General features: G+C 36.4%; 1 protein-coding gene across 1 annotated transcript; it reads left to right on the forward strand.

Annotated features, from left to right (window-relative positions):
* Positions 1–3,140: 3,140 nt before the first annotated feature.
* LOC133653302 (snaclec 3-like) lies at positions 3,141–8,347 on the forward strand. Its single transcript, XM_062052447.1, has 6 exons — positions 3,141–3,684; positions 3,745–3,766; positions 3,842–3,927; positions 4,786–4,914; positions 7,580–7,685; positions 7,755–8,347. Exons 1-6 carry the CDS (start codon positions 3,631–3,633, stop codon positions 7,823–7,825), a joined length of 468 nt encoding a protein of 155 aa, XP_061908431.1. The 5' UTR covers positions 3,141–3,630; the 3' UTR covers positions 7,826–8,347.
* The last annotated feature ends 4,764 nt before the right edge of the window (positions 8,348–13,111 follow it).

Here is a 13,111-nt window from a genome sequence, read left to right on the forward strand (position 1 = left end):
GTATATATGACATGTTATTATGAATGTTACTACATGACATATATACTTACATCATGTATATATTACATGTTATTATGAATGTTACTACATGACATATATACTTACATCATGTATATATGACATGTTATTATGAATGTTACTACATGACATATATACTTACATCATGTATATATTACATGTTATTATGAATGTTAGTACATGACATATATACTTACATCATGTATATATTACATGTTATTATGAATGTTACTACATGACATATATACTTACATCATGTATATATTACATGTTATTATGAATGTTACTACATGACATATATACTTACATCATGTATATATTACATGTTATTATGAATGTTAGTACATGACATATATACTTACATCATGTATATATGACATGTTATTATGAATGTTACTACATGACATATATCCTTACATCATGTATATATTACATGTTATTATGAATGTTACTAGATACTACATATATACTTACATCATGTATATATTACATGTTATTATGAATGTTACTACATGACATATATACTTACATCATGTCTATATTACATGTTATTATGAATGTTACTACATGACATATATACTTACATCATGTATATATGACATGTTATTATGAATGTTACTACATGACATATATACTTACATCATGTATATATGACATGTTATTATGAATGTTACTACATGACATATATACTTACATCATGTATATATTACATGTTATTATGAATGTTACTACATGACATATATACTTACATAATGTATATATGACATGTTATTATGAATGTTACTACATGACATATATACTTACATCATGTATATATGACATGTTATTATGAATGTTACTACATGACATATATACTTACATCATGTATATATTACATGTTATTATGAATGTTACTACATGACATATATACTTACATAATGTATATATGACATGTTATTATGAATGTTACTACATGACATATATACTTACATCATGTATATATGACATGTTATTATGAATGTTACTACATGACATATATACTTACATCACGTATATATGACATGTTATTATGAATGTTACTACATGACATATATACTTACATCATGTATATATGACATGTTATTATGAATGTTACTACATGACATATATACTTACATCATGTATATAAACCTTAATGAGGTGTTTGGATGTTTTTTTATGGGCTTTATAGACAAAATAGAGCAGCTCTTATGAAATTTAAAAAAAAAGTGCCCTCCCCTTTAAATAGGTCAATATTTCATAACAATATGATTTTGATTTGAGCAATGACAGCTTAAAAAAAGAAAAAAAAAACTCTACCAAAGTTCTCAGGAAACCAAAAGGATGTCAATCATAAAAGAGCTAAAGATAATTCATCGTCTTTTTTTGTATTACTTTCAACGCTTAAATCTGTCGATCAACTTGGGATTTATAAGTTTGTGATGTTTGTTGTTGTGCTTGTTTGTTTGTTTTATGCTCTTTTGTTGTCATAGAGCATCTTGTTGTTTTTATGGCAAACACACAAAATATGCAATATTTTCCCCCTAAAATGATTTGAAAGTGTAATATTTGATATGAAGTCATTGGAGCCATGAATATGTCAATAAATCATGACAACGTTGATTTGGATTCATTATTATTTTTTGGAACAATGACTGATTTGTCTTATTAGAGTCGACATTGAAACTTTTTCCTCGTTACATCGCACCTGTTTGCTATTTTATGACACTTTTTTTGTGTTTCTTTTTGTTAAAGTGTTTTGAGAACGTTAAGCTGGGGGCTGCAAATGGCCCTAGAGACACCTGTGGTGTGACACAATGGCCCTTGAGACACCTGTGGTGTGACACAATGGCCCTTGAGACACCTGTGGTGTGACACAATGGCCCTTGAGACACCTGTGGTGTGACACAATGGCCCTTGAGACACCTGTGGTGTGACACAATGGCCCTTGAGACACCTGTGGTGTGACACAATGGCCCTTGAGACACCTGTGGTGTGACACAATGGCCCTTGAGACACCTGTGGTGTGACATGATGGCCCTTGAGACACCTGTGGTGTGACACAATGGCCCTTGAGACACCTGTGGTGTGACATGATGGCCCTTGAGACACCTGTGGTGCGACACAATGGCCCTTGAGACACCTGTGGTGTGACACAATGGCCCTTGAGACACCTGTGGTGTGACACAATGGCCCTTGAGACACCTGTGGTGTGACACAATGGCCCTTGAGACACCTGTGGTGTGACACAATGGCCCTTGAGACACCTATGGTGTGACACAATGGCCCTTGAGACACCTGTGGTGTGACACAATGGCCCTTGAGACACCCGTGGTGTGACACAATGGCCCTTGAGACACCTGTGGTGTGACATGATGGCCCTTGAGACACCTGTGGTGTGACACAATGGCCCTTGAGACACCTGTGGTGTGACACAATGGCCCTTGAGACACCTGTGGTGTGACACAATGGCCCTTGAGACACCTGTGGTGTGACACAATGGCCCTTGAGACACCTGTGGTGTGACACAATGGCCCTTGAGACACCTGTGGTGTGACATAACTAGATAATTGAGTTTGTTTTTAAATGAAACATGTTTGGTGGGAACTGGTTTTTGTGTGGTATTGTGCAAGTCGTTTGTTTATTCAAGACTGGCAATTAAAAGGAGTAAGTCGCTACAATAAAACAGAAATGATGTTTTCTCCTTTTATTGCAGGCTATTTGGAGACACAACATTCAGAATTGAAGATAAATAACATATCACAAGTCCTGCAGAGTCACACCATCATTTCTTTGGCCCTGGGATTTCATATGGGTTAGGGTTAGGGTTAGGGTTAGGGTTCTATTTATATGAGCAAGGAAACCTGCGAAACAGGCTTGTAGGGATGATATAGCCTCTTGTGTTTTTCCTGACCTAACATATATTCTGCTCTATTGAGTACTGTATAACGGATAAACCACAGGAAGCTCGACTATAAGTATATAAGTATATATATTTATATATTGATCTGATTTGCTGACTTTGTCCAGAAGTTGTTAGCAAGTATGTAGCATGTAGCATGTAGCATGTGGTATTTAAGATGGATGCTTTGTTGTCGTCTGTGGTTGTAGAGGCTGGCGGGCCGTGCTTTGGACAGTACCAAGTGCAACCAGAACCTGCCAGATAGCTTGTATTAGTAGTGGCCTTTTATTAGTATTGGCCTTTTATTAGTAGTGGCCTTTTATTAGTAGTGGCCTTCAAAATGGAAAGAGTTAAAAGCGAGGCGGAGGTTTCAGCATTTATTTTGAAAGACCTTTCATCGTCCAAATGAAAACTACTGATGATTATTGAAGACATTCTCAGGCCTTAGATGCCAATGACAGGATATTAAAGGTGATAAGTGGTGCCTAAAAGAGTTCAGCATTACAGTGGAATCCTAACTGACGCCACACCCATGAAGCGGAATGACCTGAGGTGGTGAAGACAAGAGGATTAAATGACAAAGAACTTTATTTGATAGACATTTCCTGGTGCTCTGGGCTTTTTCACACTGGTCCACATTCCAGCAGAGCCAACCGTATAAAAGGAAGACACATCACCCGTGCCAAGGTAAGAAGACACACCTTTACCTTGTGATGGCCTCTGCTCTGCGGGTGTTGCTGCTCCTCTGTGGACTGTTGGCTGGAGCTGTGAGTCTGCTCATATTCTCCATGTCTGATCTCAACTAACTACTAACTTCTTCTTTGCAGGCGTCTGATGGCAGTCCAAAAGGTAGGCAGCTGCCATTCACTGACTTATTCTAGCAACACCCGTCTTCTTCCAGCTGAACTCACTCTTGTCTTGCAGTTAATTGCTGTCCTGATGGCTGGACTCGATTGAATGATCGCTGTTACATCGTACAAACTGAACCCAAGAACTTTGTAGACGCAGAGGTACCAGAACATTCCACACAGTAGTTGTAGACGCAGAGGTACCAGAACATTCCACACAGTAGTTGTAGACGCAGAGGTACCAGAACATTCCACACAGTAGTTGTAGACGCAGAGGTACCAGAACATTCCACACAGTAGTTGTAGACGCAGAGGTACCAGAACATTCCACACGGTACTTGTAGACGCAGAGGTACCAGAACATTCCACACGGTAGTTGTAGACGCAGAGGTACCAGAACATTCCACACAGTAGTTGTAGACGCAGAGGTACCAGAACATTCCACACGGTAGTTGTAGACGCAGAGGTACCAGAACATTCCACACGGTAGTTGTAGACGCAGAGGTACCAGAACATTCCACACAGTAGTTGTAGACGCAGAGGTACCAGAACATTCCACACAGTAGTTGTAGACGAAGAGGTACCAGAACATTCCACACGGTAGTTGTAGACGCAGAGGTACCAGAACATTCCACACAGTAGTTGTAGACGCAGAGGTACCAGAACATTCCACACAGTAGTTGTAGACGCAGAGGTACCAGAACATTCCACACAGTAGTTGTAGACGCAGAGGTACCAGAACATTCCACACAGTAGTTGTAGACGCAGAGGTACCAGAACATTCCACACAGTAGTTGTAGACGCAGAGGTACCAGAACATTTCACACAGTAGTTGTAGACCCTAACCCTAACCCTTTATGGTAATGTACGTACAGTCAGTGAGTTGCAATACTCTCAGCTGCCAGTAGAGGCGCTGCAGTATTTTGTATATTATGAGCAGGTCATATTGACCTTAAACACTTTGCTCCAACTTTGTGGTGGATGTACATGAATGAAATGTATTTGTTGACTTTGTCTTAGAAATGCTGCAACGAGGCTCTGGGGAACTTGGCCTCAGTCAGCAGAAGTCTGGTAAATGTGCTTGTGGATCAACTGGTCCAGGCGGCGGGTGAAGATGGAGCCTTCATTGGATTCCATGACACCTTGGAGGTAAGCACCTCGGGACTTGAAACATGGAGCTGGATAAGCATAATGGGACTAGGGTTGCAAAGGGCTGGAAAGTTTCCAGTAAATTTCCGGAAACTTTCCGGAAATTTACCACGGGAAGTTAAGCTCGGGAAGTTTGGAAATATTGACCATTTTTTGATTATTGAAAGTTGGACAGCGTCAATGGGAATATATGGGAATATTTATGAATGAATGGGAATATATATGAATATTTATGAATGAATGGGAATATATATGAATATTTATGAATGAATGGAAATATATATGAATATTTATGAATGAATGGGAATATATATGAATATTTATGAATGAATGGAAATATATGAATATTTATGAATGAATGGGAATATATGGGAATATTTATGAATGAATGGGAATGTATGGGAATATATATGAATGTATGGGAATATATATGAATGAATGGGAATATATATAAATATTTATGAATGAATGGGGAATTCCAATAATGATATATTATTGGCCACTAGTGTATATGCTGCTGCATCTTTGTGGCATACCTGACGTAGCTCTTTGCACACTATTTGCTAATGTACACCGCCTTTCTGCCTACATTGGTTGGGGTGAAATGTCTCCACACATCAGATGGTGTACGTGGCATTATTCTCTTTGTATTGATTTATTCTTGTAAAAGACTAATGCAATGCCACACACAGATATAAATAGTCAGCTAAACAATTGGAGTAGTCTTTAACAATATTTGACTGATGGACAAATGAATAGAAATAGGCTAGATGAATAAATGAACATGCTAAATCAAACTATAAGCTACATTCTTGTATGACAACAGAATGGCTAGCAGAACAGAAGGCGGAGGAAACTACACCTTTTCATTTAGTTGAACTTTACACATCACAAAAAAGGTACATTCGGATTGCTAACGTTGTTAGCATAAATGAATGGGATTTAACATAGAGAAAATGAGCATCACGGCTAACGGAGAAATATTTTGGGTTCATTATGAGACTGTGGTGGTACATAAAGCTAGCTAGCTAGAGATATTGGCCCCAAAATCATTGAACAAGTACAGGAACAGCTAGTCTGCTGGAGTAGTCTACAGTCATACAGTAACAAGCAATTACACCTCTATTACACTTAAATACCATAGATCAGGGGTCCCCAACGCGGTGCCCGCGGGCACCAGGTAGCCCGTAAGGACCAGATGAGTAGCCCGCTGGCCTGTTCTAAAAATAGCTCAAATAGCAGCACTTACCAGTGAGCTGCCTCTATTTTTTAAATTGTATTTATTTACTAGCAAGCTGGTCTCGCTTTGCCCGACATTTTTAATTCTAAGAGAGACAAAACTCAAATAGAATTTGAAAATCCAAGAAAATATTTTAAAGACTTGGTCTTCACTTGTTTAAAAAAATGCATTATGTGTTTTACTTTGCTTCTTATAACTTTCAGAAAGACAATTTTAGAGAAAAAATACAACCTTAAAAATGATTTTAGGATTTTTAAACACATATACCTTTTTACCTTTTAAATGCCTTCCTCTTCTTTCCTGACAATTTAAATCAATGTTCAAGTAAATTTATTTTTTTATTGTAAAGAATAATAAATACATTTTAATTTAATTCTTCATTTTAGCTTCTGTTTTTTCGACGAAGAATATTTGTGAAACATTTCTTCAAATTTATTATGATTAAAATTCAAAAAAATTATTCTGGCAAATCTAGAAAATCTGTAGAATCAAGTTTAAATCTTATTTCAAAGTTTTTTGAATTTCTTTTAAAATTTTTGTTCTGGAAAATCTAGAAGAAATAATGATTTGTCTTTGTTAGAAATATAGCTTGGTCCAATTTGTTATATATTCTAACAAAGTGTAGATTGGATTTTAACCTATTTAATCAAAATTCTAAAATTATCTTAATCAGGAAAAATTACTAATGATGTTCCATAAATTCTTTTTTTAAGTTTTTCTCTTCTTTTTTTCGGTTGAATTTTGAATTTTAAAGAGTTGAAATTGAAGATAAACTATGTTTCAAAATGTAATTGTCATTTTGTTCGTGTTTTCTCCTCTTTTAAACCGTTCAATTAAGTGTAAATATCATTAATTATTAATAATAACATAGAGTTAAAGGTAAATTGAGCAAATTGGCTATTTCTGGCCATTTATTGAAGTGTGTATCAAACTGGTAGCCCTTCGCATTAATCACTACCCAAGAAGTAGCTCTTGCTTTCAAAAAGGTTGGTGACCCCTGCCATAGATCAAATATATTTACCCCATCAACACTTACCTGACTGGATGAAGTCAAATACTAGTGTGGCCTCAATAGCTCTGTTGTAGTGTGTAGCATGTTGGGAATTATCTGCATGTGATGGAGGAATGCACTGCACATGTGATGGAGGAATGCACAGTGCAGGGTTAAATTCTACTGAATTTGCATGAAATCAGATTGTTTTAGCTAATAATCATGCTGCAAGACCTAGCATGTTGCATTCAATGTTTATTCCCATTCATTTCCTGTGGAAAGTTTCCAACTTTGAGTATTCCCGGAATTGTGCCACCCTAATTGTGACTCACCAAAGATGCCTTCCATAGTCCTCCATCACAATATGTTTGATGCTGATAATGTTTGAAGAAAAAGATGTTGCCTTCAGGAGCGAGCGTGACTTTGTCTTCCAGGACGGAAACTTTCTATGGACTGATGGCACCGACTTCCAGTTTGACAACTTTGAAGCTGGCGTGACCCTCCTGGAGGACGGCTGCGGCTTCCTCACCGCTGACAGTGGTAGGACGCCAGTCAGGCAACACAGTTGACTTGAAATGGAAGGTAATGCTTCTTTGTTTTGTGTTGAAGGCGTCTGGTCGGTGGTGGACTGCAACGCGGAGGAAGCTTTTGTCTGCAGCACACAAGTCTGCTGCCACTAATCCTCTCAGCTATAACTCAATGTGTTGCCATACTTTTACCTAATTAGTCTGCTGACGTGTGCACTAACATATTGTGTCATTATTTTCACAATCACAATCAGAACACTTTTATTGCCATTGTTTGAGAACGGGTTCACAAACTAGGTATTTTTCTTGGTGCCACATAAAACATATAAGACATATTTGGTAATAAAAAGCTGAAACTGAGCTATCACATCTTGGTGTAGACTTAGAAGGAATTGAAGGAGCTGCTGTTAGGAGTTATTGTTCATGTGCCTGATGGCCGAGGGGAAAAAACTGTTCAGGTGTTTTTGTACACATTATGAGGGACAAGCGGTATAAAATGGATTTTTAATCTACTTGTTCATTTACTGTTAATATCTGCTTATTTTGCATTTATTTTCTGCGATGAGGTGGCGACTTGTCCAGGGTGTACCCCGCCTTCCGCCCGAATGCAGCTGAGATAGGCTCCAGCACCCCCCGCAAACCCGAAAGGGACAAGCGGTATAAAATGGATGGATGCTTATTTTCTCTTTTAACATGTTCTATCTACACTTCTGTGAAAATTAGGGATGTCCTAAATAAATGCGTTAAAATGTAATATCGGAAATTATCGGTATCGTTTTTTTTATTATCTGTATCGTTTTTGTTTTTTGTTTTTTTTTATTAAATCAACATAAAAAACACAAGATACACTTACAATTAGTGCACCAACCCAAAAAACCTCCCTCCCCCCATTTCTTTCTGTTATCAATATTGTGGTTCCTACATTATATATCAATATATATCAATACAGTCTGCAAGGAATACAGTCCGTAAGCACACATGATTGTGCGTGCTGCTGCTCCACTAATATTAACTGTTAATTTTACTCATTTTCATTAATTACTAGTTTCTATGTAACTGTTTTTATATTGTTTTACTTTCTTTTTTATTCAAGAAAATGTTTTTAATTTAGTTATCTTATTTTATTAATTTTTTTTAAAAAGTACCTTATCTTCACCATACCTGGTTGTCCAAATTAGGCATAATAATGTGTTAATTCCACGACTGCATATATCGGTTGATATCGGTATCGGTTGATATCGGCATCGGTTGATATCGGTATCGGTAACTAAAGAGTTGGACAATATCGGAATATCGGATATCGGCAAAAAGCCATTATCGGACATCCCTAGTTAAAATGTAATAATCACTTGTTCTTCTCTTTGATACTTGACATTAGTTTTGGATGATACCACACATTTAGGTATGGATGTGATACCAAGTAGTTACAGGATCATACATTGGTCATATTCAAAGTCCTCATGTGTCCAGGGACATATTTCATGGGTTTATAAACAAACAAATCAGACAAAAAAAAAAAATATATATATATAGAAATATATATATATAGAAATATATATATATATATATATATATATATATATATATATATATATATATATATATATATATATATATATATATATATATATATATATATATACAGGTTGTGGGACCATGTTTGTTGACTTTTGGTTGAATTTGTATTTTCTGTACCATGACTAGGAAAGGTTGTTTGGATTGGGTCATACAAATAAATCTTGTGCTCAGGAAAGTACACAACACGGTCACTGGCCTGAGTTTCTTATTTTGTCCACAAGGTGACAACAAATAGGGGCGCTATAGCTCGGTTGGTAGAGCGGCCGTGCCAGCAACTTGAGGGTTCCAGGTTCGATCCCCGCTTCTGCCAACCTAGTCACTGCCGTTGTGTCCTTGGGCAAGACACTTTACCCACCTGCTCCCAGTGCCACACACTCTGCTTTAAAAATGTCACTTAGATATTGACTTTCTTAGACTTAGACTTAGACTAACTTTAATGATCCACAAGGTAAATTGTTCCACACAGTAGCTCACTTACAAAGGATGGAAAGGACAATGCAGTTATAAAACAGACTAAAAGCAATATAAAATATAACATATATACATAATATTTACATAATATATCAACATATACTGATATATTATATTATATGTTTATGATATATACAATATATAACAATGACCATGTACAATATTACAGTATATGTACCAGAATAGAGAGTAGATCCAGCAGAAAATGTACATTTCACTACGTAAAGCGCTTTGAGTCACTAGAGAAAAGTGCTATATAAATATAATTCACAAATTGGCACCTGTCATGACCCAAGATATTTCAATCTAATATGAGCACGGCCAGGTCGCTTATTGAGGTTGGATTCATCCATGGAGGCGAGGATATAAGTAGCTAAAACACTAGCAGCTAGCTAGCAAACGGCTAACAAGAGCCAGACCTAAGCCCCTCTTGCAGATCTGCCCCTTCAGTGTTTAGAACTTCAACTTTGTTCTTAGTTTTTAAGTCCAAATGCATCCATTCTTCCTTTTCTATCTCTACACTGTTTCTGCTTGAAAGTACTCCGTGCGTGTGCATTGCCTGACATTATTTTCCAGAAGGAGCATAGTACTGTTTTTAATGAAATAGTACTTTATTAGTAGCGGTATAGCGTTCAACCCTAGGCACTCCTAAACCACATATTTGGACACACCTGCTGTAATTAGAAGGCTGCGTTGCACAATGGCAAGCCAACACAACAGTACATGTATTCATAAGCAGGTTGTTGGCAAGCAGCACACTTCTTCTTGGCAGCCGTCGCTCTTTTAGTCAACAAAAACATTCATTAGTTTTAGTGTCCTGTTTCCGCATGCGTGTGTTGTAATGTCATCATGGCAGACTGTAACAAACAACAAAGACGACTATTGTTGGACTAAATGAGGAGTCACAACCTCATCTTTTTGAAGCTGAATGTAGTGAGGATGAAGTGTTGTTTACAGAAGCCAGCGCGAAGGAAGAGTGAGACGTTGGAGCCGACGGAAGCTGAGAGAGTGAGGTGAACTTGAAGCCTGCAGGACTGAAGCCATTCAGTTGAGTTTATTTGGAACATGCATACGATGCAATGGAATGTGTCACATGTTTCCAGTTGCTTCATCACAGAACGTTTGAAAAGGAGTAGGAAGAAGCAGAGCTTATTTAATCCTACCCCTTTTCATACCGTAGCAAAATGTTGTCCCATTTCCTTGTTCTCTGTAACAGAACTTTCAATAATAAACAAGTAATATACCATAGTAAGTAAACAAATATTAAATACATACTGAGATAGGCTCCAGCAACCCCGTGACCCCGAGAGGGACAAGCGGTAGAAAATGGATGGCCCTTGGGCAAGACACTTCAACCACCTCGCTGCCACTACACCCGAGTATGAATGTTTGAGGCAGGAAGAGAATCTTAATCTCGAATTTGTGACTTCTTCCTCAAATGTGAGGAGAATGTGAGCATAAATATTCCTAATAAATCACCTATGACTGAATTTGAGCAGCAAATACTGTACATCGACCTATAAATGATGCTTTTATAATCCAATCGTACCCTCTGGATCCTAACGGAACTGCGAGGTCCCCAAAAAATTGGCCCTGAAAAACATGGCGTGAGTTCAAAAAATATCCACCAAAAATATCAATTTTTTTTTAATTTATCAGATGTTATTTTTAATGTAACACTTATTTCAGTGTCACTGCAAGGTTTTTTTTTTGTAATGCCACTTTTTTTAAAATCTAATATCTAAACTCCATACGTAATATTTGAAAGCTTTAAAAAAGGAAGTGCAATTTACTGGAATTTTGCCTATCATTCACAATCCGATATAAGACAAGAACACATGTTTTTTTTAATGCATTCTAATTAGTAAAATATGGCAAAAAGGAGGTGGCTAACAATTTAGCTAATGGGGGTTATCATTCCGCCAAAAATCTCCTCTTAAAAAATGTCCAAAAAGCGACAACAATACTCCATTTACATGTTGTGACCTGAATATTAACAAGTATTAGTGATATTGTTATTATAGGCGCTAACACAGAGGAACTACTTTTAGCAGCCCCACCATTATATTGACATGTTGAGGCGCTGCATCCCCTCTGAGTTGGTGAAAGTTCATTCTAGATGATAAATCCCGCCTCTCACCTGGATAGTAGAAGGTTGTGGACATAAACCGACAAGTCGGTCAACTTTGACATCCAACTTAGACCCGGAGATGGCGAGAAAGACATGAAAAGACGCTTGTTTGCGGCACTTTTGTATTTTTTAACCCTTCCTGAGGATTTTGATGTATTCTTCACGCCAGGCTGGACAGCATTAACCGTGTAGTTACATGTCCAGGGTTTAATAGTATAGTTGATCTGCTGTCTATCCTTCCAGTCAGGGGCTTATTTCTTCTGTTTCTATCTGCATTTAAGCATGATGCTATCACGTTAGCTCCGTAGCTAAAGTGCTTCACCGATGTATTGTCGTGGAGATAAAAGTCAGTGTGAATGTCCATTTCACGTTGTTGACCCTCATTTTCAAGAAGTTATAGTATCCCAGGTGCTTCACAATACAAATCCGTGATCCACAATAGAAAAAGGAGAAAGTGCGTCACAGAACCAACTCAACTTGTTTGCACGTCATTAAAGATTACACTTGGACATTTTCTTTTTAAATAATTCATGTTACTTTGTTAATCATTTCTACAAAGTGACATAGAAGTTATATAATTAAATAAAGAAACATTTGAGTGTCTCTTGGTTTGGCATAATTTAGTGACAAATGTTTTTCTGCAATTGCAAACATTTATTAAAATATTCTGGGCATAAGCAAGCACGATGTTGTACATGTTGAAATAAATATATTTTATACATCATTAATAAATACATTGATAATGTTTTATTTCAATAATTGATTTTTTTATCAATTCAACAAAGTGACATAATAACTAGTTAAATAAATAAAAATAAATAATCATTTTAGGGTCTCAAAATAATTATTGTTTTTTTCTGCAATTGTAAACATTCATTAAAAATATCCAGAGCATGTTGAAATATATATATTTTATACGTCATCAACAAATAATTTATTATTATTATTTCTAAAAGTGACATAAGAATTAATAAAATAAACCTTTGCGGTTCTCACAAATGAATTCTTGTTTTTTGTGCAGTTGTAAACATTTATTTAAATACTAATGGCACAAAGCAAACATGATGTTGCACATGTTGAAATAAATACATTTTATTTGTCATTAAATAAATACATTGGACACCTTTTATTTCAACAATTCATGTTACATTTATTTTATTATTTCTACAAAGTGAAATCATTAATTCAATAAATAAAATAAATAAACTTTTGAGGGTTTCACAAAACAATTATTGGTTGTTTTTTTTTTTGCATTTATT

Source organism: Entelurus aequoreus, linkage group LG07 (genome assembly GCF_033978785.1).
Source record: "Entelurus aequoreus isolate RoL-2023_Sb linkage group LG07, RoL_Eaeq_v1.1, whole genome shotgun sequence".
Lineage (NCBI taxonomy): Eukaryota > Metazoa > Chordata > Actinopteri > Syngnathiformes > Syngnathidae > Entelurus > Entelurus aequoreus.

Coding starts and splice junctions, on each gene's coding strand:
- LOC133653302 (XM_062052447.1), top strand. CDS start 3,631: ATGGCCTCTGCTCTGCGGGTGTTGCTGCTCCTCTGTGGACTGTTGGCT. Junction 3,685..3,744: donor GTGGACTGTTGGCTGGAGCT/GTGAGTCTGCTC, acceptor TCTTCTTTGCAG/GCGTCTGATGGCAGTCCAAA. Junction 3,767..3,841: donor GTCTGATGGCAGTCCAAAAG/GTAGGCAGCTGC, acceptor CTTGTCTTGCAG/TTAATTGCTGTCCTGATGGC.